The 26,057-nt window shown below is 35.2% G+C and overlaps 1 protein-coding gene across 8 annotated transcripts in view; it reads right to left on the bottom strand.

Annotated features, from left to right (window-relative positions):
* LOC127871298 (calicin-like) overlaps positions 1–26,057 on the bottom strand; it is a 205,060-nt gene that overhangs the window by 73,600 nt on the left and 105,403 nt on the right. For 4 of the 8 annotated variants that reach the window (XR_008045281.1, XM_052414068.1, XM_052414067.1 and 1 more), the window contains exons 2-3: positions 18,612–18,770; positions 10,029–11,390 (exon numbers count right to left, since the gene is read on the bottom strand). The exons of 2 other annotated variants lie outside the window; for them this stretch is intronic. Coding sequence is in view for 5 of the 6 variants with exons in the window: in XM_052414065.1 (XP_052270025.1) it covers positions 10,029–11,390; positions 18,612–18,770 (1,521 nt within the window). In the remaining variant the exon portion in view is untranslated. The remainder of the gene's footprint in view (positions 1–10,028; positions 11,391–18,611; positions 18,771–26,057) is intronic. 2 more of the 8 variants (XM_052414070.1, XM_052414066.1) reach the window with 2 other exon arrangements.

Here is a 26,057-nt window from a genome sequence, read left to right as displayed (position 1 = left end):
TTGTTACTGACACTTTCTCTTGGGGATTTCATTGCATTGGTACTGACACTGTCTCTTGAGGATGTCATTGCATTGGTACTGACACTGCCTTTTGAGGATGTCATTGCATTAGTACTTACACTGTCTCTTAAGGATGTGATTTTATTGGTGCTGACACTGCCTTTTGAGATGTCATTGCATTGGTACTTACACTGTCTCGTGAGATATCATTACATTGGTACTTCCACTGTCTCTTGAGATGTCATTACATTGGTACTTACACTGTGTCTTGAGGATGTCATTACATTGGTACTTACACTGTCTCTTGAGATGTCATTACATTGGTACTTACACGGTATCTTGAGAATGTCATTACATTGATGCTAACACTGTCTCTCGAGATGTCATTGCATTGGTACTGACACTGTCTCATAAGGATGTCATTTCAGTGGTACTGACTCTGTCACTTGAGAATGTCATTTCATTGGTACTGACACTGTTTCTTGAGGAAGTCGTTGCACTGGTTCTGAGACAATCTATTTTGGATTTGATTACATTAATACTGACATTACCCTTTGAGGATAGCATATTATTGGTACTGACACTGTTACTCGGTGATATCGTTGCATTGGTACTGACACTGTCTCTTCAGGATGTCGTTGCATTTGTTCTGACACAATCTCTTCGATTTGATTACATTAATGCTGACATAACCTCTTGAGGATGGGATGGTATTGATATTGACACTGTCTCTTGAAGATGTCATTGCATTGGTACTGATGCTGTGTCTCTGTGATTTCGTTGCACTGATACTGGCAATATCTCTTGATATATTATCGTATTGGTACTGACACATCTTTTTGATGTTGTCATTACATTGTTAAATCGTTTTCGTTGAATCGGTACTAACACTGGCTGTTCGACGATGCCATTGCATGGGTACTCAAATTGCCTCTTGAGGATATCATTGCAATACTGACACAGTCTCTAAAGAAAATATTGCATGTGTACCGACACCGTCCCTTGTTTTTTTATGGCATTACTACTTACACTGTCTGTTGAGGATGATATTGCATAGGTACTGAGAATTTTTCTTGAGAATGTATATGCATTTGTACTTACACGTTCTGTTGAGAATGTTATTGCACAGACTTTCAAGGACTATTTATTATTTATTAGATTATTAGAATTTTTGGTTTCATACGATATATTAAACACTTTAAAAACGTTAAGTATGTTACTAAACATCTTCTGTTGCGTTGATATATGCCTTAGCATGTTCTACATTCGTGAAATTACCGACAATAACGTACTTCTATGCGTATTTATGTACAATTTGTACATACGTGCCATGGCCATGTTCGCATGGTACATGTATAAACTGGTAATATGCATAACGTTTATCTGCTCTTAATTGATAATTACATTTTTTATACAATATGTTGTATAGTTTAACGGCATAAGTCCGAAATGTATGGAACTACCCAGTTACAACATCAATAAAATATGTATTTGTGCTGTACAAAATATATGTGTTGTACGACATACAAAGTGTGCTTTATGCTCAAAACTTGCTTGTTGACCTATTTGATATTTATTTTGTTGCATAACAATGATGTCACCAATAAACCTTATCCTGCATTGATTGTAAAGCATTATGTTTAAGTGCTGCCTCCTGTCGTTTGTGGTCATGGCTTTTCAGTCCTGCAAACCGCTTAGTTATTTTTTTCTTCAGGTCCGTGACTCATTTAGAAAATAAACCCATATACAATATTTAAATTATCTAAAGGGCGCACTCGCATACGAGTATTTATGCACGAAATGTTAGGAACAGCTTAAGAAAATATCATGTAATATTAAAGTCGGTTTAAACAAAATCATATACCGTTTGCACGTGATGTTTTTTTCTAAAGATCTTAAAATTTTCTAAAGAAAATATCACAGGAAGCCGGATGTCAAACTCCGAACTATCAACATAAGGTTTTTGAAATAGCATACTCATTACGTGTCACATTACATGTCATATGAATACGATGTTTATACGTTTGTAATTTAATTGTCTTTCCATTTAACTAAGTTCAAACTTTAAACTGCTACACACAAAATATAAAAAAATGAGCGGTTATCATAATGTGTGTTAACGATGTCACTGACCCGTCCGTGAATGCGCATACAGTAACAGATTTTTCCTTATCGCCCACAATCACGCATGCAATCATGTCCAATCAGTCAACATAAGATTTTACGCACTTTAATTGGATAAATAATATGTGGTAATAAAACAGTACGTTGCAAAATAAGAAGAACATCAAAACTGTCGAATTTCATATTCAACTTAATCTTATTATATTTAAAATGGGAATTTCTTCGTTTCTTCTTTCTTTTTTTCATATTCAGACTTTTCAACCATCTGCGCAAAACCACTGGCCTTCTTGTCCGAATAAATTAGTTGATATAGGTGCGGACGTCGTTACAATGACATGACAGTTTTATTATTGTATAATGTAATTAGAGTATGGTTTTATAGCTGAAAATAACATAGCTTTTGAAGGAAAAATAATAACAGGGAAAGGTCATTGCTCATCGCTCCTCCAAAATTTCAACGTTTTTACCTAAGATGTGCTGAAACAATTACATTTTCCTTTAACCGAAAATGTGTATACGTATGCAAGCAATGTGTGGGATAACGCATATCTTTCCCATATACGGTTTTGATATTATATTTTAAATTTCGGAAGGTAAAAAAATGTTCAAACCAATTTAAAAGGATTTCGATCGATCAGTGATCGAATATTGACCAACGGATTTCATCTCACGATGGTTTTAGACGGTACAAGTTATTTGATACAAGATCGTTTTACAAAGCAGTCGTTGATTTTGTTTAAGTTGCAAATCCGTTTTGCGGACTCTCAATAACCTGTGTGAGCCCATCAGTTGAGTCAATCTATATATTGCAAGAGTGCTTGCCATCATAATGCACTTTATACCCCTTTTTTCTATGTTAATAATAATGTTATGTTAATCGACATTTCAAAACCTTTTCAATATATTGAAATATAAATAAAGACACCATACGCCGACGAAAACCCTGAACATATACAGGTTGTACGCTAAGCAGGAAGATATGTTCATTTTTACCACAAAAACAAATTTCGACGAAGCTTATGTATCATATTCATATTAAACGTCGTAAACTATAAAATAGCTTTCAACATTTGTAGAAAAAGATTTAAGGATTGTAAATGGTATGCAACGAGAAAACGCAAACGAATTAAACTTATACCTTAAACAGAAGCTCAACTGATATCTAGCTTTGATTCATTGTATTCACATAAAAGAAAATATATGTGCACGTGGTATTGGCTTTCATTCCAATGAAATTTACTATTGTGATTTTTTGAAAACAGTTCAATAACTTGACATAGATAAATGGAAGATGCCGCTGAGCGGAAAAATATCTTTAAAAATATGTATTACATAATATTTAGAGAAACTAGAGGGTAAATTAAACTTTTCTTTTAAGACAGGACACAACAGCTTAATGCTACCAGGCTAACCTTTGATAAATGAAGGGATAAATAACTAACTTCTGTTAAAACAAACTGCGGGAACAAAAAACACACGATTGTTTGCTTTTTGGAAGGGCAAATCAAACGAAAGTCTTATCAATTTTATGTGGTTTAATGTGACTTATAGTGATGCCCCTGTTGTCGTTATTAAAAATACAGCATTCAAAATGTATACTCATGTTTCCTGGACAAGCATAGTCGTTAATGAATACATCAGGGAACATACTATCGACGTGGGCAAAGCAGTTGTAAAGTACAATCGTAACGAATGTGCACGAAATGCCGGAATACGCGTGCATATTAAAGATCGTGACGTCAACATTCACTTGAACAAGGTCATTTATTTGAATCCCATAGGAGTCGTGTAATGAAATAAAATGTTATGACATCGTCTTTATATGTTTCGTACATGTAACATTATAAACAGATACACAATTGCTTGAGATAAGGGGTTGTACATTTTTTTATGTATGTTGATACTTAAGAGAAACGCCATTGATATGCCCGTAAAAGCTGTATTAAATTAGTGAAACAACACCATTCTTTTTTTTTTTTAATGTTTACATATGTTTGCCTTAGCTGTCATTCAGGATAATTCCATTTGAAATTGTTTCTTTTGTCTTCTGCTTCAGGTATGAAATATGACTATGAAATAAAACAACTATACGTTAATTCTATTTCGTATATTTGAATCATTTTAAATTGATAACAATAATGAATACACATGTCATAAAAAATAAATAAATACCGTCACACAGACACTCACAATTTGCATATATATTATCGCACACACAATATTGTTTTTAATGAAAGACAAACATTCGATTTGATTTTTTATTTATTTATTTTATTTATAATTTCAATTATAATTCCCATTTTGTGCGTCAAGAAATAAATAAAAACAATTGTTAGTTTTAAATATATTTTTAAGTATCGTCATAAAATAAGAATCACAAAAGGGAAGATGTACATAACATATTTGATTTAATGTGATTTTCCTGCATCGTATGTTTGCAAATATCGTCATAAAATAACAATCAAACGGGTAGATGTACATATCATAATTCATTTGTGAATTTACACTCATAACGAACCTCATATTTGTCAAAACTATTATCAATTTAATTGCATATGAAATCATAGTACAAATAAATGGTTCTAATTGACAGCATACACTGAATGACTACGACCCCGTCTTTCATTATCGAGTGAAGCCATTGACTAGCAACCGCACCTATGTCCGGTTTTATGACCTTTATCAGGTTGTAAAATACATGTGTCATGTGTCACCGGATTAACAAATTGTAATAAGGCCATAAGATCCACATTTGCATTCTATGGCCCAGTTTCTCATTTAAAAAGCGTTTTTACAATATTTCGCAAGAGTCGTTAGATTTGTATTGTTAGTATTTGTTACCAAAAGTATAATTTTATGCATACTAGGTCGGTAAGAATTTGTTGATATTCATGGCATATAACACTTTCTATGATTATTATATTGGTATTTCTATAAACAAAACATATGTAGATTAAATATGGTATAAACGAACCATATGTAGATCAAAGATGAGAAATATACTCTGAAATAAACCTTGTGAGGGGCGAGGGGAAATCTGTGTTAACTGGACATTAATAAAAAAATAGCTTATATTCGACAATTAATTGACTGTCGAAAATGTAAAATAATTGCGTTAAAAACTGTTAAACAACCGACAAAAAAACAAACGATTGAACATAGGGTAACTCGCCCTTGAGTCGGACGGGTAAGCGGTACGATACTATATTAACAAGCTGTTGAATAAAAGCCGGGACTCAGCTAGTGCTCCCATTTAGTACCATATTTTATTAATCTATTTAAAAAAAGTTGGTTGATAGCTTATTTTGATTTTACAGTGTTTTTTTTCCTTCTTAGTGAACCGCCGAAAAACGGCCCTTTGCCCTAGGATTTTTTCTCCTCAGCAGGTGAATTTTCCCCTAGATTTCATCCCCCCAAACCAATTTATTTTATTTTTAAACATTTAAATATATCAGTTAACCTGCTCCAGTGTAGAACATAGAAAAATATTGCATAATTCAATTATCTGTTGCCATGAATTCGTTTTAAAATCAGTAAAATATGTTAAATTGATTATTTTAGACTTTCCTTAATTTCCACCAAATCCGGCGTTTCGCGCGATTTTTTCCGTCTCAAAAAAAGGCCAGGCCCTTCCCCAAAACCTGTGATAAAATAATGGTTGAAAATCAATACTCTTTGAATTCGCCCATGAGTCGAACACATTCGCAATAAAAACGTACACATATTTGTTTTAATCACTGATTGAGTCATCCATTCCCAAAATGAATAACAATTCAAATATGCACCACGTGTCCACGTGCTGATGAAAATAAGCTTTTAAAAGGAAAACAAATAACATGGTCACTTGAAATGCTATTCGAATATAACAACAACGGGACCATTTGAAGCACTGGGGCGACACAGAAAAAGTTCAACACATGAATTTGCGGGGTAACGAATTCGCGCTATTTCGATTGCCATTGTGCTCCTGCGGTCTTTATCTTTAATACCCCGTCAATGTGAAGAAAAGCTACTTATTTTTAATCAGAACACTCGTTTAAATTGAAGCCTATTATGCTTGTTCGATGTACATGTATACACGTCAGTTCTAATGTTTAGCGGTCCACTTCTACATCTATGTTCAAATGCGGTCGTGATATTGAACATAATCAGCATCATCATCATCATCATCAGCAGCAGCAGCAGCATCGGCGGCGGTGGTTGGGCGGCGTCGGCGTCGTGGTCGTCATCATCATCATCATCATTTGCATATGATACTTCACGTGTCTGAGATATATGTGGTTCAATAAGCTGAAATACAATAATGTTCTGTGAACAGCAGAATTTGGCATACGTACGTGTTTTTTTATGCCCCCGAAGAGTGGTATGTAGTTTTTGAACTGTCCGTCAAGCCGTCCGTCTGTCTGTCTGTCTGTCCGTCCGTCAGTCCGACAACTTTATCATTGGTCATAACTTTTGCAATATTGAAGATAGAAACTTGATATTTGGCATGCATGTGTATCTCATGGAGCTGCACATTTTTGTGGTCAAAGGTAAAGGTCATCCTTCAAGGTCAAAGATCAAATATATGGCTTCAAAGCGGCGCAGAAGGGGGCATTGTGTTTCTGACAAACACCTCTCTTGTTAGTTGTTCGCTTGCGAACAATCAAGGTTAAGAGCTAGTTTTGCAAGTCGGTCTGCTCTTAACTACCCTAAGAACGATGACCACCGCATCTGCTTGTGCACACTGATAAGCCTGTTAATGCTTCACCACTGGTACACTGCAGACAGTGAGTGTGTGTATGTAATCAATAGTGTTTAACAGCCTGTGCGACGACATTGGCCAGTTTGTCATTGAAATCTGTACATATTTGCTGCTTTCAGGGAAAACGGGGCCTTATGTGTGTCCAATAAGTGGTGTCCTGTGCACACTGATTAGCCAGTGCAGTTCGCACAAGCTAATCAAGGACGACACTTTCTGATTTTATGGTGTTTTTCGTTTAAAGACAGTCTCTGTTACTGGGTTGACAATTTATGCATATGCATTAAGCCCTGTTTTCCCAAGAAGCTGCAGTCAGTATACAATACACTAATTGTTTCAGTAATGAAGGAACTGAAACAGCGTAACGGTAACGATACAGTGTGATTTTATTTACAAGGTATCAATTAAGTTGCTGATCATAAAAAACAACAAGGTTCACTCAGAGATGTGTATTGATTTGTGTTCAGGCAGCTGATAAGGATCAGTTGGAATAATTAAGTGTGCATTCATGATTGGAATTCAAACAATTCAAGCCATGAACAGTTTTTTATCCCTTAAGTAATTTTCTGCAAAATAAATATTTCTACATTAAACTTCGAGAATATTTAATTAACTGTATAGAGTGTAAACACGGTTTTACTTACTAAAGCCATATAAGGAAAAATGCCATGCCCCCTGGTGGCCATGTATTTCAACCAACCCGAACCATTTTCAAACTCATCCAATATATATTTAGGATGAATCTTCTGACAAAGTTTCATTAAGATCGAACAATAAATATGGCCTCTAGAGTGTTAAAAAGGTTTTACAAAAGCCATATATAGTCATTTAAGGAAAAATGCCCCGCCCCCTGTTGGCCATGTTTTCAAGCAACCGGAACCATTTTTATTGATATGATTGTGACAAACTTTCTGACCAAATTTCATGATGATCGAACAATAAATGTGGCCTCTGGAGTGTTAACAAGGTTTTACTATAGCTATATAAGGAAAAATGCCCCGCCCCCTTGGCGGCCAGGTTTTTCAACCAACCGGAACCATTTACAAACTCGTCCAAGATATCATTGGGACAAATCTTCTGACCAAGTTTCATGAAGATCGGACAATAAATGTGGCATCTAGAGTGTTAAAAAGGGTTTACTAACGCAATATTTGGCCATATAAGAAAAAATGCCCCGACCCCTGGTGGCCATGTTTTAAAAGCAACAGAAACCATTTTCAAACTTGTCCAAGATATCATTGGGACAAATCTTCAGACCAAGTTTCATGATGATTGGAAATAAATATGGTCTCTAGAGTGTTAACAAGGTTTTACTAAAGCCATATAAGGAAAAATGCCCCGCCCCCTGGCGGCCATGTTCTTTCAACCAACTGGCATCATTTTCGAACTCGTCCAATATATTATTGGGATTAATATTCTTACAAAGTTTCATGAAGATTTGACAATAAATGTGGCCTCTAGAGTGTTAATAAGGTTTTACAATAGCCATATATAGCCATTTAAGGAAAAATGCCCCACCCCTTGGCAGCCATGTTTTTCAAGCAAACTTAACCATTTTTGAACTCATCCAAGTTATCATTGAGACCAATCTTCTCACCAAGTTTCATGAAGACTGGAAATAAATGTGACCTCTAGAGTGTTAATAAGGCAGATGTTGACGCAGCACAATTCACGACGGACGACGGAAGACGAACAAAAGGCGATCACAAAAGCTCACCATGAGCACATTGTGCACTGGTGAGCAAATAAAACATTAATTATTTCTTACGTATATTTTGTCATATATATATAACTTGGTACATTTTTTGTTCCCTAAAATAAATGTTAACCATAGATTATCATAACAAATTAACAAAATACATAAAGATATACATACATATGGGTAATAATGCTTACATAAGAAAATATATTAACTAATTTTACACATTTGATATATAGATACCATTAAACAATTACACAAACAAACATGCAATATAATCTGCGGAACACGACAATAACAATGGTCGTATTTGTGTTCTGAACAAATCATCATTCAATGTGCACTTTCTGATCAACAGGGCTTCTTAATAACACAAAACAAGTGCGCAACAATGTGTGATGCCTGTAATCACTTAAGCAAGACACAGAATAACAAGAAACCCAATGCTTTTATTTTAGCATGAAGTTTTTAACCGATAAATGACATTTATTATGCCACTATGAACAATAAACTATAAAGAAATTATCAAAACAAATTCAGAGGTGCTTTTTGTTTTCAGCATCAACAACATAACAACAACAAACAACAACAAAACATAAAACAAAGAAAGATAGGTTGTATTATGGCGGAGCAGAAAAGAACATATTTTAAGTGCAATTCCACACGTTTATTCCAATTAACTATAATTTGACAACATTTTATTTAGATGCACAGTACTGATATAATTAGTCCTTAACACGAGTGCAAACAAAATATGCCTGTTTAAAGGTTTGGTTACATTGATTGAGTTTCAATTCACCAATTTCAAACCTATGACAAAGTCCAAAATCAGCTACTATCCACTGACAACACTTTACCCCCGCACTTAATATATAGGCAAAAGCCGCACCTGCAGTAGGTATCTTCCGTACACTCGTACTCACTTTAGTGCTCACTCTCACCTTCGGACCCGCTGTTAATCTCGTCTTCACTCTCATTCTCAGACCCGCTGTCAATCTCGTCTTCACTCTCAATCTCGGACCCGCTGTCAATCTCGTCTTCACTCTCAATCTCGGACCCGCTGTCAATCTCGTCTTCACTCTCACTCTCGGACCCGCTCTCACTCTCGGAGTAGCTAATATTCTCCCTAGTGCCGTTAGCAAGTGCATTACAGTGGGGACAGTTGATATGGCAACGGACATACTGCTGTGGGACCCTCACGTGTAGGGCCGAGCAGTTTGTCAGAGCTGTCGGTAGACTTGCTATTTCATCGGTGTTACCACTGGTAACATCAACGGCAACAGAATCGTAAGTTGGGCTTTGTGACACATTTTTCCCTCTCCGTTTTTGACCACCAAAAATGTACAGCCTGTCTTTACATGTGGCCCATCCAGAATTTTCATTCGACGATGGTTTAAACAAGGGTTTTTCACAGTTCAAATTGATCCACTCTCCCAGGAAAAGGTCATACACACTGTGTAGAACCTTGTTGATGTCCATTTTGTGAGTCATGTATAGTTTCTTGTGAAAGGCAAACAATGTTGCTCCTTCTCCCTTCAACGATACCTCCTTTGTTATTTCAACCAGCTTTCTGCTGGAGGCTTTTTTTACAAACACTTTGGTTTGAAGGAGCGTATTGCTTGCATATTTATCTACCAACATGATACAGATGTACTTGTTCCTGGCTACACATGCTTCTTTGATGTTGATGATACTGTGACTCTCGTACACCAAACTGCATTTCTGATACCTTGTCAACTCCTGATTTGCTTCAAGAAGGTAGACATTGCTTTTGCCTCTCTCAAGAACAACCTTCGCCACAATGTACGACTTGTGTCCCTTCTCCATTATGAGGATAGAACCGATCCATAAATTGAAACTCTCGCTCATTTCTTCTATTGGTGAAAGCTTATAGGCACGTTTTGTCCATGTTTGTTTATTAAAGTCAAATTTGTATTTTGTGTGTTTTTCATTGTCCTGAGTACAGACAAATAAGCAGTTCTTTGCCGGGCTGAAGGCAAACTTGACATCACTTAGATCAAACATCAATGGAATATTGGGCAATGCACACCATCTGTTTTCAGCGACGATGTAACCAAACACCCTCATGGGTCTAGGATATTCGTTAGTAATTGTACCTGTAACTATGATAACATCAGTTTTCCCATCAGAACATAATTCACCCCTGAAAAATTTCTTGATGGTTGCCTTGCACTTGGCTACACACAATTTAGAAGAAGTGACCACTGTCGAAGACTGGACATCCTTCTTCAGGAACTCTAAGCTCATCTTCTCCAGGGCTATACTACAGAACAAATCATGGAAGTGCTCTGTTCTTCCTTCAAGATCTTCATTCACCCAATTTGTGAGAAAATTGAAGAAATCTTCACGAGAAACGTAACTCAAAACAGGATCCTCAATCAGACTTCTTATCAAATCCGGTTTCATTTCGAGAGCACTTTCGCTTTTTATCACAAAATCAAGTTGTTCTTGAATATATGAAAGTATAAAACCTTTGGTCTTCAGGTTGTACATGTCAGAAATCGCGTACAGCTGGATACAGTTGTCTACATTGGTGATCACATAATTATGCATGAAGTCTTCGCACAGTTTCTTCAAGTCATCAACCTGAAGATAGTTAGCCAGTTCCAGGACCGCCAGGACCTCCAGTGTGGTAGAGTCCAAACAGACAGAACCCGTATACAGGAAGGTCAGTACAGTCCGCAACGCCTGGACACTGTCAACCATAATGTGCACTCTGTTGTGTTTTCTTTCCTCAAGGCCGCTGTTGTAGAGGGACTGGAAGTATGGGGCCCCTGCTAGGACACACCAATGGGCCTTGATATCCTAAAACAACAACAAACATGTCAGAGCAAGAATAGTAACTTAAGGAAAGAGCAAATAAGCATAGTGCCTCCTCCTCATTTTAAATTTAAACACGAAATGTGACCCGATAAAAAAACTAGGTTTTTACACTTTTAACAATTATTTGAGCAGAATTAAATAAGCCTTGCAAGCAAAGACTGCACATCAGCTACCTTCAGCACATACCTCCATCCAAACTTAAGTTTTACATCTGAGACTCTTTTTTTATTTTTTGTTACAGTGACCTTAACTCCACTGGCTCCAATTCAATCCCTCGCTTGATCAGCCTGTAACCTAACTACACACACAATTTTAGCACAATGACTTCATTCTGACTGAAATTATTGAGCACAAACGATATATTTTTTTTTGTTTAGCAACAGTGACCTTGACATAACCCAACTGGCCCTCAATGCAAGCCAAGGCTTGGCATGCGGGTCAGCTAAAGATAGCAATTGTTGCATGCAAATGTTAACCTGAATTTCCAAAATGCAATAAGAAAATTAAGGGGCATAATTCTACTAAATTGCAGGTAGGATTTATGGGCCTTTGTTATGGACCTTAAATGGTGATACTAAGACATGTGTAAAGTTTCAATTGAATATCTGAAGTAATTACAGAGATATGTAGTTGCTGCATGCATGCTTAAACCTGAATGTCAACTTGCATGCAAACCTTAACTTGACTTTTCTTAGTACAAAATGTGGGAATAATCCTTCAAACATTATAGGTCTAGGTCTCAAACCGACTGTTTATTAAGACCTTGAACACTAGGTGATGTTTTATTGCCATATTAGTGGTGTATATAGATATATGAAAATGTTGCATGCAAACGTTTAAACAAGATGTGTTTGTGAAACACTATGTCCCCCCCCATTTATTTTACCTTTGACCTTGAAGGATAACCTTGACCATTCACCACTTTAAATGTGCAGCTCCACCACAGGTGTTTAGCGTGTGGCTATGAGATTTATTAGTGAAAACATCATTTTTAATTATAAATAATCATATTATAACGAAAAATCAACTTTTCTGAAAAAAAACAAACTATCAAATATATATAACAACGAACGTAACTCAAAATCACACCAAAACGGATTGCATCGCTTTGAACAGCCATATCTTCATCAATTGTGCAGCGATTATCACGATCTCGGTCTTATTCAACGCAGAAATGATTTTCCTTTCTGGAAATGCATATGTCTTGCAATATTTTTACAAATGCTGGGTCACCTTTTAAGAAATAACACGATACACAACTCGCATCACCCAGTTGACACCGATCGGGCAGTATTTAAGACTGAAATCTTCACGGAGTAAAGGGCATCTTCCCTGCAAAGTTCATGCACCTCGATACCATAATTCAATAAAACGTATGAAAAAAAAACACATTCTTACCGTGCTTGCCGTTGCATTATGCATAACAACTAACTGTCCAACGCCGTTTGCAACGTTTGTTTACATACATTTCAACTAACTGACATTTTAAACACACGAGTCATTTCATTGGTCCAATGCGAAGGTGCGTCTTTACAAATGGAGATTTCATTCATGAATACGGTCTGATCATTTTCAAGTGGGTCAAGCGAATTGTGTATCGTGTTTTTTCTTAAAATTTGACCCAGCATGTGTAAAAATATAACAAGATATATACATTTCCAGAAAGGAAATTCATTTCTGCGTTGAATAAGACCGGGTTCATGAAAATCGCTGCAAAATTGATGAAGTAATGGCTTTTCAAAGAGATGCATCCCGTTTTCGGGTGATTTCGAGTTGGATACCTTGTTATGTATATATTTGATAGTGATTTTTTTTTCAGAAAAGTTGATTTTATCGTTATAATATGAATATTTATCATTCAAAATGATGTTTCCACTAATTAATATCATAGCCACACGCTAACCACCTGTGAGCTCCACGAGATACACATGCATGCCAAATATAAAGTTGCTATCTTCCATATTGCAAAAGTTAAGGCAAATGTTAAAGTGTGACGCAAACAAACCAACAAACAAACAGACAGGGCAAAAACAGTATGTTCCCCAGAATAGACTGGGGGATATAAAAAGGAGCATAATTATGTAAGAGTTATGAAACTTGGTCGTTGACCTAACTCAATGATCCCAAATGCATGTGCAGGGGTATGATCGAGGTGAAGTCTGCGGGGAGGACGATTCTGTAGACTGATTTTGACTACGCGCATCGCGTGCATAACGCAATGACAAACCATAAAACAAACATTAAAATATACATCATCTTCAACTTATTAACAAGAATTATTGATGAAAACCTTTTAAAATTCACATTTAACATATTATGCAAAGTCACCAGAATTAATTGTGATTAAAATCAATGTGTGTTCCGATCCCAATGAACGATGACGGCAACAAATCATTTTAGATCAATGTCTTCAAATTTTGAAATAAGGTAAAAAAAAATGTTCAACTAACGACAATTTACTACGGGATCCGTTGTTCAAATTATTTTTTTTCACATGGAGTATGACTCTAGCCTAACCAAGACAGTCGATCTTCTTCACCCATTCAGAAAGTGGTACGTATTGCTTTCTGATTTATAACAACTGCTGTTTCTTCCCTTTTCCATTAAGTTTTTTTAATGACTTTCCAATCTAAGAGATTTTGTTAGATTAGTTCGTTCGTTCAAGAATCTTCATTTTCGCTTCACACATGCGACATTTGCAAAGGGTTGCCATTTGCAAACGAATCAGATTACAGTATACTAAATACTTTTGGTGTTCAATGCTATACCCTTCTAAAAAATGGAACGTTATTTATTTGAAGACACTCTGTCTCTGTATGGGAACTTGCCATTACTTTATTTTTGAATGTTTCTGTGTGCATGTGGTAGGGAAAACATTGTTGTATACTACAAATTCAGTGTTTTTGCTTTTAGGTTGGAGACTACATGAGACTTTGACAGTTGGTGGGAAACCATCATCAACTGGAGAGAAGCCGGTAAAAAGATGCCGATGGCCATAAAACAGTGGCCGCTGACTCGCATCGAGTTCTTTCTTTCATACTGCATGACCTACCTTTTTTATTGTTTAAATCAATTTGTCTTGGAATGCTGTTTAAGAAAAGGTATGGCTATGAGGGTGTTTACGTGCAAAAGTTTGACTTTATTTTTTGTTAAAGCATCTATAACGCTCAAAATCAACGAAAATTTCGTAAAGTATTTCGTAAAATAAAGTTAACACCTAAACACTCAGTGTTCCTTATAGCAAAAGCCACAATTTCGACGCTAGATATGGTATGATTACATTGATTTGTGTAGATACAAAATGCTCGTTTTTTATTTATTTTCTGACACAATTAATTCCATTTTATTTTCCTGCGAATATATCTATTCATACGACACACGAACACTAAAATGGTACCATGTTAGTGTTCATGTGTTGTATGAAAAGATATCGTTGCGAGAAATTAAAATGGAATTAAATATGAAAAACAATAATAAAAACGAGCATTTTGTATGTACAAACATCTATTTCACAAGACCACATCTGGCGTTGAAATTTCGGCAATTGTCATAAGGAACACTGATTTTTAATTGTTTAACTTTATTTAACGAAATATTGTACGAAATTTTCGCTGATTTGAGTAGTAATGGGGCTTTAAAGTTATTGCTTTTACATTAAATCTGTAAAGGAAATCTTTTAGTATATTGTGATATCAGCAAAGAAATATGATGAACATTTTAAAAGACCGATTTTAATTGGAAGATTGGAATACAACAGCCAATGACATCGCTCGTTTCAAACAACGCTTAGGCAAAATCTACCAGTGTTATATGCGGAAAGGTTTCGCGGGCCCCAGATTTCTCGGGCCGCTTATGAAATACACACGCAAAATCGGTTGTACTCCCCTACCCCATTTTTTAAAAAGAATTTACCAGAATTGCGAAAATGACCCCCGACAACCCTATGTGTGAAGTTTCAAATGAATACCTATAGTTGAAACAGTGAAATGGATATTTTGCACATTCATCTTAACCACACTAATTCACAAAGGCCAACACTGCCAGCGATGCGGACATTTGGTGAATAGTTGCGCTAAAAATTGGCACGAGACCCCACTGAACTGTTATGTGTATATCTGTAGAAACTAACAGTATGATTATTGTTGATAAACTTAATGTCAAATATATATTTAATATGAATATTTCTGACTGGTTCAGAATCTAGCCATGACCTACCGTATCACAGCATGTCACCGTAGTCAGACTGGTTCAGCATCTGGCCACGACCTACTTAAGAACAGCATGTAACAGTAGTCAGACTGGTTTAGCATCTGGCCATGACCCAGGGCTCTGTGAAACGCTTTTTGTACGCATAAATTTGACAAATGATTCTTATCGTAAGCTAATTGAGTCCCCAGGACGCACCTTTTTGTATAACTGGGTATTTCAAGTCAATTCATTCACAATCAATACCTGTAAGGCAACCTCCTATTTAAATTCAATCCTACACAATTTATTTGCTCACATCTGTTTAAAGGGGCCTTTTCACAGATTTTGGCATGTTTTGAAGATTGTCATAAAATGCTTTATATTGATAAATGTAAACATTAGATATAATAAGCTAAAGTGAAAATTCAAGAATAAAATTAAAAAAAGAAACAAAAGGTAACCCTCAGCAGGGCTCGAACCATTGACCCCTGGAGTCCTGGAGGAAAAGTAGTACCCACTTAGACCACTCGTCCATCCTTCCGGATACGATGCCTAATGTATTTTATACTTTATATAAGCAATCCTCGTAGTTTCACAGAATTAACGAAATCAACAGAACTCCCCAAATTATTAAATCGTTTCGCGTTGCAAAGGTTTATAATTTTCGGGTTTTTAAATAGTCACAAGATGCATAAAAAGGTTATTTTAGAGCATGGTAAATGTTCAGTTTTACTGTTACCTCACAAAAATCATAACAAAAACGACAATTTGCGAATCTGAAACAAATTTTTTCAATTTTGTCAATTTTCCCAAACGTGAAAAGGCCCCTTTAAATTACAATTAATCCAATCCATTTAAATGTCAGGAAAGTTCTCTCACATCCAATCCGCTATGGAACTAACGCAGTAATGGTGTATCTGACAGTATGTACACGCTTCTAGTTATGTATTAATGCCAACTGAAGTGGTCACTTGCTGATGTGTAACAAATTTACAGTGTTCACTTCCTAGAAACTGGCCACATCTGGGCATTCACAACAAACAAGTTTGATGTCTGCCAACAGCATTCCAAGCTTGAAGTTTATTTAGGCATAGTTAATTCATCTCATAGGTCACACTGTTGTGATAGTCAAAGACTTGTGTATTTAACTGGTTTTATTGTTGTTTTATTTTATTGTTGTTCGTAGTTTCATTTCATCGTTCCTCAAAAAGTTGTAACTCTGTTGCTCTTGTTTATTTCCTTCCATTGAGTAATTAAATGGTAATTAAATTGAATGCGTTTTAATTGCATTTTATTAGTGTTTAATTTGAGTTGCAATGCTATGAGGTTAAATTTTATTTACACTTAAATGTATCATGAATATTGCTTGGCCAAGTTTGAGGTTGAGCGCTCTTAAACCGGTTTAAACCCCCAATGCTTTGCATTGACCGTTCCAGGGCGGTGACCCCAGCTTTATTCTTTTATGTGTTTATGTTGTTTTGTATTGTGCTGTTTTGTACTGTTTTGGCAATTGGCCAATGCCTTAAATAAAGAACCAACTAATTGTATATTATGAGATTTCAATACTGCTCCAGCAGCTGGAGTTTCACTTCTTTATATTAAATGGAAATATAAAAGCAATGCAATTGTAATGTTTTTTTTGAAAAAAGGTAAATGCATATATGTGAGGTGTGTATGTAAATATATTAAGCACTTAAATGCACACTGCCGTAACAGAGTTGTTTATTTTGTTGTTGTTTTTTAGTCCCCTACGAGTTAAACCGGAGAGGGACTTATGGTTTGCGCTCTGTGTGACTGTCCGTCAAACTTTTCTGGATCCTGCGATAACTATAACAGTTCTTCATATTTTTTCATGAAACTTAAATCATAGACAGATGGCAATATGGAGATTATGCACGTTATTTTATTTTGTTCCGTAAAGAATGCTGGTTGCTATGGCAACAAACAGACTAGAAATATTGCTGAAAATGGTGGATCCTGTAAGAACTTTAAAAGATCTTCATATTTTTTCCTAAAATATGAATCATGAATAAATGGCAATATGGAGATTATGCATGTCATTTCATTTTGTTCCTACGTCAGGAATGCTGGTTGCTTTGGCAACAAATAAACTACAAATATTGCTGAAAATGGTGGATCCTGCGTAGGTAGGGGACTTTTATTGCTTGGCTATAGTATTGTTTCTACATGATATTTTATTTAAGTAATAATAGAAAGAATATGATAAGAAAGAATTATAATAGAAATAATATGATAATGAACATTTTGTATTTTTTAATAATGAACAAGCAATAATAATATGTATTATTATATAAATCCTTTATTTAAGTGGATCTTTGGCTGAAAATATGAAGACGTGTGAAATATTCAATTGGGCACCTTTTGGACTTTTCCCAAGTAAGGAGTTCAATGACTTTTTGTTTAAAATCCTAGAATAGTGAGACCCCTGTGACCTACCGTATCACAGCATGCCACAGTACTCAGAATGGCTCAGCATCTGGCCATGAGTTACCATATCACAGCTTGTCACAGTCGTCAGACTGTTTCAGCATCGAGCCATGACCTACCGTATCACAGCATGCAACAACAGTCAGACTGGTTCAAAATCTGGCCAAAACCTACTTTATCACAGCATGTCACAGTAGTCAGACTGGTTCAGCATCTAGTCATGACCTTCCTTATCACAGAATGCCACAGTAGTCAGACTGCTTCAGCATCTAGCCATGACCTACTCCATCATAGCATGTAACAGTACCGGTCGTCAAGACTGGTTCAGCATCTGGCCATGACCTACCGTATCACAGCATGCAACAGTTGTCAGACTGGTTCAGCACCAGGCCACGACCTACTTTATCACAGCATGTCACAGTAGTCAGACTGATTCAGCATCTTGCCATGACCTACCATAATCGCAGTATGTCACAGTAGTCAGACTGATTCAGCATCTGGCCATGACTAACCATATCACAGCACGTCACAGAAGTCAGTCTGGTTCATCATCTAGCCATGACCTACCGTTTCCCCACAGGTCACTATGACATCACAGTAGTCAGACTGGTTCATCATCTGACCATGCAGCTGTTCCATGAGCTGCTTCCCGTACATATCTGAGTTGCCCATCTGGTAACTCTTGCCATCCCCAAGCAGACGAGCACGCTTTGCCATTGCACTTATCTGAAAGATGAAGAAGACCAACAGTTTAGTTGTGGCTAAATTTGTATTAGGAACCATATAAATTAATTTGGATTTTACAGGTAACAAATGAACAATTATTTTCTTTTTAATGTTTACCTGATGGTATATGGAGCTTACTTAAACACAAGCAAACAATTTCAATGACCTTGTGCTACAAATAATTTATAACCTCACAGCTTGAACTGGGACAAAATCACTCTGACCTCCAAAAATATGGGTCATGCATATGTCAAGAGCAGATTCTTACTTATGGGGACCCTTCCATGAAGAAATTTTATGCAGAATACCTTGACGGAGTGAATTAAGAATATGTTTGAATTGCTTTCGAGTTAATTTAAATTTATATCCTTGTTGAAATAAACACAAGGAATATTTTTTTTATAGTATTTAATTATTTGTTTTACTGCAATGTACTAAAAGTTCTGATCTATTTCGAGGGAAAAATGTATTTGCTTGGAAAAAATACACAGTATTTGGGCTGACTGAAATGGGGCTAATTACGACCCGTAAAATGCTCAGGTTATACTTTATTGATTTAAGGAAGTTTAACAGCCTATTTCGACAGCTAGTATTTAACTCGTGTTCATCTTATACACGTATTATTTTATTTCATTTCCATGGAATTTCGAGAATTCTTTAAATCACATGTCTGTTGGGGTGCCGGCCAACTCCAACCTAAGTCAACTCGCATTTTTTGTCAACTGGAACGTGTTTTTGGTCAACTCGCACTTTTTTAAGTCAACACGCACCCCTAGCACTTCACTAGCTTTCAAAAGTTGGAAGTCCTGACTTCCAATACTTAAATTGTGGACGTCCCAAATGATACAATTGGAAGTTCCAATTTTATTTCAATGAATATTTTAGTAAACCCTACCGTATGTGTTCATCGCTGGATACATAATATTCCAACCAGTGTTTTCTTTATGGCAATTTCGGGGCCGATATTCGGCCCCATTCCCCTCAAAAAAGAGTATATATTTTTCCCCCATTTTGTAAAAAAATCCCCTCCAGAAGTTAAAAATTATTTTTTTTGTTTTTTGTTGAAAGAACTGTCTCATAATCATGATAAATATATCTCAAATTTATCTCATAAACAACTAAAAAAGTATATAGCTATAATTTATATTATTTTGAATTATTATAAAGAGTTGTATTAAATAGTTTTTCCCAAATCAGTGGACTTTTCACATTAATTGCATTTTTCTCCCAAAAATGGCAAAGAAAAGGCCTGATGTATCTATATTGTGTCAATTTTTGTTGATAAAATCATTCCAAATAAAAGGCAAATTGGTCCATTTTATTGATAAAAAATGCTCACATTTGCCATTTTATCGATTTGAAAGATCCCAATTATACTCAAAATGGCTAAGAAAACTGAGACAGTGCATGAAGGCTGAACTGTCTGAAACTTAAATGTTGAAAAATCATTGATATATATATTTTAATTTTAAGAAAAAGGACAAAGACATTCAGCTGTGAATATTATATTCATACAAACATGTGTATTAATATAATAAATAATATTACATATACACCAGTGAATTTTTAATTTTCCCCTTTTCCTAAAAACGACGCATTTTTTCCCCTTTGGACGGGCCCTGCCACCATTCCCCTATAAGTGAAAAAAAAAACACTGCCGACTCTATCCATTACCCCATAATCCAGTTTTATTGCGATTTAAACGTTAAAAACCAAAATATGTATTGACGCTTCTGTGTTTAAGAATTTTATAAACACAAACGTCCGCCGTGTAGCGCAAGTGCATACTGTAAATGCAAAGTATTTTTTTGGATGGGATTATTCCCACGGAACATTCGAAAATCAGGTGACACGATGTGCGAGCATCAAGAACTGTTCATAATTGGTTTTAACGATGAGTGACTTCAATTTGATTTATTAATCGTAAATTAACCTGTTTTTATATAGTTTCGATGGGTCAATACTTTCTCATCGTGTGCATTAATTCCGATGTAGTTTTTTTATTCTTAAGACTAAAATACTACAAGTTCTGAGTTGCACGTCTATATTTAGTTACGGCACCTGGTCTGTTTCAACATTCACGATTTCCATGCGTGGAACTTGACTCTATCAGCAATGATTTCGCGCTATTATTAAAGCACTAGTTTTACATGGCATGTTTACATGTTATACATGTATGCGAATGGTGCAGATGCGTACAAAGGGACTTAAATAATATTACCACGTTGTTGTATTATCAGAAAATCACAACAACCACGTGATCATCCATTGTGTATAACGGTTTCCGCTAAAGCCCGCTCCGGCGATAAGCCCTGCTCATTAGCTATCTAGCAACGCAACTGTAAAAATATTGACGCTTATGCTACCTGTAAAAATGTTAAATAAAATTGTAGACTAGAATTTCGTGTATCAATTTAACAACTTATACGGAACAGTTATTGTTAAAGTAATTGGTTACGGTAAAACAATGTGATGATGCCCGATACCGTTTTTCATGTACTGTTTAATTACCGTTGGATATAACGTAAACTTTAAAACTGTTACTCATTGTAAATCAATCTGTGATAAACGGTTACTTCAAGACTGACGTCAATCAAAAATAATAATAATTGGACCCTGAACAGCACAATTTGGCGACCGGAAAGTTACCCGAGAATTTCTCATGGCGCATCCGTGTCAGCAAACATGTCTGTGTAATGTGACTTCATTATTCGATACTCTGACATCTGTTATCAGTGGATGATCTATAACCCCCATGTATCTTTTATGGCGATTAAGCGCGGAGTTAATGGAGTGAATGACCAGATTACTGTTGTGATTTGTACGTCCCGTGCATTAGAAAGCAGTATACATGCGGTTATCCGATGTCCAAGTGACTTCCACCAGATATAAAATGGACGTCCACTAACGGAAGCGCTGACCCACCACCAAAAAAAAAATAAAAATAAAAATAAAAAAATAATCAGAAATAGACGTAGGATATCATTAGATCTTCATGAATTCTCTGAGCTTTTATAAGTACATACGTACATCTCAGAGGGTCAATAGCTGGGCGTTGTATTATTGCAACTAGGATATAATATAATCATTAGTTTATAAATCATAGAGTAATGTCTTTTTATAATATACGGTTGTCACAAAAACGTCTCTTACACTTGTGGTCGGTGTTTTTCACGGGTTATATGTCTATGTGCAAGAGGTTTGAAATATATTTTATACAACGAACGTTTATTAAAACTGGCAAACATTAATCAATTAAAGTTAATTGGTATGTTAATAAATTAGTTTTACTTTGATGTTTGTCACAACACGGATAATGATTTACAAAGGTATTGTATACTGCGTAAGATTTAAAGCCTCTGACCTTGAAATGAAATACATGTTAATCAATACCTATAGAGGCAATTGGAGAGTGTGCAACATTGTCATTAAATCTACAGCCTAGTAAGCAAGTAATTGATTATTTTTTAAACTGTACCGCTTTTAAAACCGAAAGTAGGATTTCTATACGTATACGTCTTTTTCGACATACGCGATTATTTTTAACTTTTAAAGCGCAAAAAAACAGATTTCTACCTTGTAGCCACCAGATATATTCTAAATTTTAACTGGCATAGATAAAATTAAATCTATAGCCTAGTTAGCAAGTAATTTATTATTTTTCAAACGGTACCGCTTTTAAAACCGAAATTAGGATTTCTATACGTATATACCGTTCCATAATTTAGTAATTACCCAATTATCTCCCCTGAATACTCTCCGCGTCCGCCATTACACTACTGCCAAACAACCGGTAACATATATAAGAGAGCACCGATTATTCAACGGTTGAATATCTTTCTTTTTGTAAAACTTGTTTGTTTGTCATGCAATTTGTATGAAATAAAGTTTTTCTGCTAGAGGAGATGTTAAGTTAGTGTTATAACAGAAAAATGTTTGAAAAACGTGCATTTTATAGGTATTTGTCTAGGAAAATAAACACGTTAATACATTAAAAAAACATTTAATTAAACTAAATGCAATATTTATCATTTGATTATATGCATCAATCTTAAAATCGCGTAATCCTTTGCATTACAGTGTTGAATTGCCCGTTTGTTCTGCATAATCCGATTATCTCGTTTTGATCAGATATTATCCAGACTTAACTAACAACATGGCGTCATCCCGGGGTGTCATAAACCACACTGGGTGGCAGATGACAGTCTGGTCATTAAACACAATTGATGATGCCACCATGTCTTCTCTTTCTGGTAGTATTAAGCAGTCATTTGGTTTAATATTTTACCTCCGACATACTTAACAGTTGCGTTCATTAGATATGTTACATATTGTACAAATTAAAAGTTATGTCCAATATAGAATATCAGAAATTGTACACCGTAAAGATACTAGCCCGTTTAATCCCTGGTTTAATTTATGAAAAAAAGTATTTGATAATTATAAAATTTACCTAAAAACATAACATTTAACGTATTTAGCGGGTATCGGTTAATTAAAACTACGTCATTTCGAATGAAGATTTAATGTTACGGCAATGCACGAACGACATCATAAAACAAGAAATTACATTTGACACGAACGGGGGTAAATATTGTTTAAACAAATATTAATATAGATATATGTGTGTTAAAATGTTAGATATTTGCCACTCATACTCACTAGTAACGAGTTTTCAATATACATGAATACACAGTTCAAATTGCATCATGTAAAGTTGTGTTTTTCAGTTGTATGTTTATATTCCTCAATTGCGTCATTCTCTGTACAAAACCCATCAAATTAAAATTACATGTTTTAATACTGTCATGCACTTCGCTTTTAATAGGGCTTTGTAGTACGTTTATTTTCAATGCACCCCTTATACTTTCTATTACTCACGTGTTTATCACACTAACGTACTCATGCCATTCATAATTATATTTTTATAATTAGATGTATTACTATTGTAATTTATTGAAGCTTTTCTGCAAAAAATATTACGGCTTATGCATAGAGCTCTTTGTTGTGTCAAATTGTCGGCCTTTCAGTCTTCAGATTATCTTTAATTTGATGCTTATGCCGCGTTTTTAAAGTTGCAAATAAATGTATTAATAAATTCGTTTGGCGCTTAATAATATATTTTTGAAATATTATTAAGTGTTTTTTTCGGAGTTTTTTTTGTGTGGATTAATTGACTAAACATTTGGTGTCGTTATCCATATGTTTTGCGTTACTTCAAAGACCTATAAAATACATTTTTTAGTATTTTTTAGCTTTATAGCTGTTAAATGATTCACAGATGAAAATATAGATATATCACATAGATCACATTCTCTTCATCTTCCGAATAATCACATAAAAGATCGTCAAGATCAATATCATTCTCTCATAATAAAAAGCTCGTTTTTTAACGTGACAAAATTCCATAATTAAATATAAATCCAAACCACAATTTGTAATCTTTGATATCAGTTAGAACAAGAAAAATCAAGGAAGGCGTATCAAAAATATCATACTTAATATAATATGTTATGATTTTGGAATGTAGATTTTTACCACATGAGACCAATTACAAACAATTAGCGGTAATTAATTGCTCGAGAATCTTTAATAAGTATTAATTAAAATATAAATTGCTTGATTTTGCGGCTATTAAAATCAACACAACAATACATGCGTGAATTGTTTGTGAAACGTTTAAAGTAACAAGTCTAAGACATAGTATGAGCGACTGAACCGGCAAATTTTCGCCGATGATTACCACTTGATTAAAGATATAAAAAAAACAAATACACGAAAGCATTTTAAACATTTTATTTGTAACAATCAATCTCAACTTCCAACAATCATTTAAACAACAAAAATGTGATAATCGCCTCTAATTAATTCATTAAGTAATTTATTTATCCGACAATGGTTAAGCGGGTATTCTCTACGTTTTTGGCTTTGGAATCGCAGTCTCGCACCAGTTAGCAGCAGTGTAATGGCGGACAGTCACGTGACTGACAATATGGCGGCGGTCAATTTATCGATTATGGAACGGTCTATAAAACCATTTCGACAAACGCGATTATTTTTAAATTTTAAAGCACAAAAATACGGTATTCTACCTTGTAACCCCCAGATATATTATAATTGTCATAGATAGAATATGTTCCTTATTTATACTTAAATTTAATATGCCAAATAAGTTGTGTAGCTTTAATTAAAGCTAACTGATTTTGTAATTAATCAATTTTACTTTCATATGTATTTATACCTATTGTGTCAATGAATTAGAGGAACAAATAAAAATTAGGTGTTTGTTGCAGGAAGTTATTCCCTAATAGATAAAATCACAGTTTCTTAGTTATGTATAAAAGTAAACTGAATTAAGCATATGTTATAATTATCCACATATCTGTGCATCGGACTACATGCGTATAAGTAAATACATGCGTATTTTTGTGTGATGGAATATGCGTGTATTTTGTATTCAAGGTCCAAGGCAGCAAGCTATAAAATATGATAGTAACTGTTGCCAAAAAAGGCAATACAGAACATGCGAAACACTTGAAAAACAATCTTAATTATTCATGCTGTACAATCTTGGACAATGTTATTGACACTAACTCTATTATTTATTTTTGTAAAATTAATATTTTTTTAGGAAAACTTCATATTTAAATTCATGTATGTATGTACATCATCGTTGAGAGCTTTATGCGATACTTAGCTATACTTAACCATGAACAAGTGTTTTGAACTGTGTGCTTGAAAACAATTACATGTACAGTAAAGCTCACGCAAAACCATCAAATTCCGCAATCCGCGGAGTTTGACAACATCAAGTGCTCGCGGAGTCGACTCGGCATCGACCATTTGGTCGCCGAGTCGCCGCGTCTGTTCGCCGAGACAAGCTGCGGCACGCATCGGCATGATGCCGAGGAAATTATTGGGATATGACGTTTAGCTACCCGGCTAACAATCGTATTAACTATAAATTAACTTTGATGCCCATGACAGTTTTTTTACTGTCTTTTTAAACGCCGCGTATAAAAGGAAACCGTGTTCGCACCTAGATGTAGGGTACTGCACCTGGAGGATTGATACTTGCGTGTTTGACTATGCAATTGACAGTTTGAAGCCATGGAGAACTCATACGTGATTGAAATAATCGTATAATCCCGAGTCTTTCGATTCCCCGATACATACGGTTACGTTTCAACTGTCTCAATCGCATACATGCATCTTCTACCGTCTTAATCCATTACCCGATAATCTCATTTATGCCCGATTTCCATTTTTAAAAGCAAAATCTGGAAA

This window comes from Dreissena polymorpha, chromosome 3, assembly GCF_020536995.1.
Source record: "Dreissena polymorpha isolate Duluth1 chromosome 3, UMN_Dpol_1.0, whole genome shotgun sequence".
NCBI classification, from domain to species: Eukaryota; Metazoa; Mollusca; class Bivalvia; order Myida; family Dreissenidae; genus Dreissena; species Dreissena polymorpha.
Note: the sequence above shows the minus strand (reverse complement) of the source record. Positions and strands in the feature narration are given on the sequence as shown.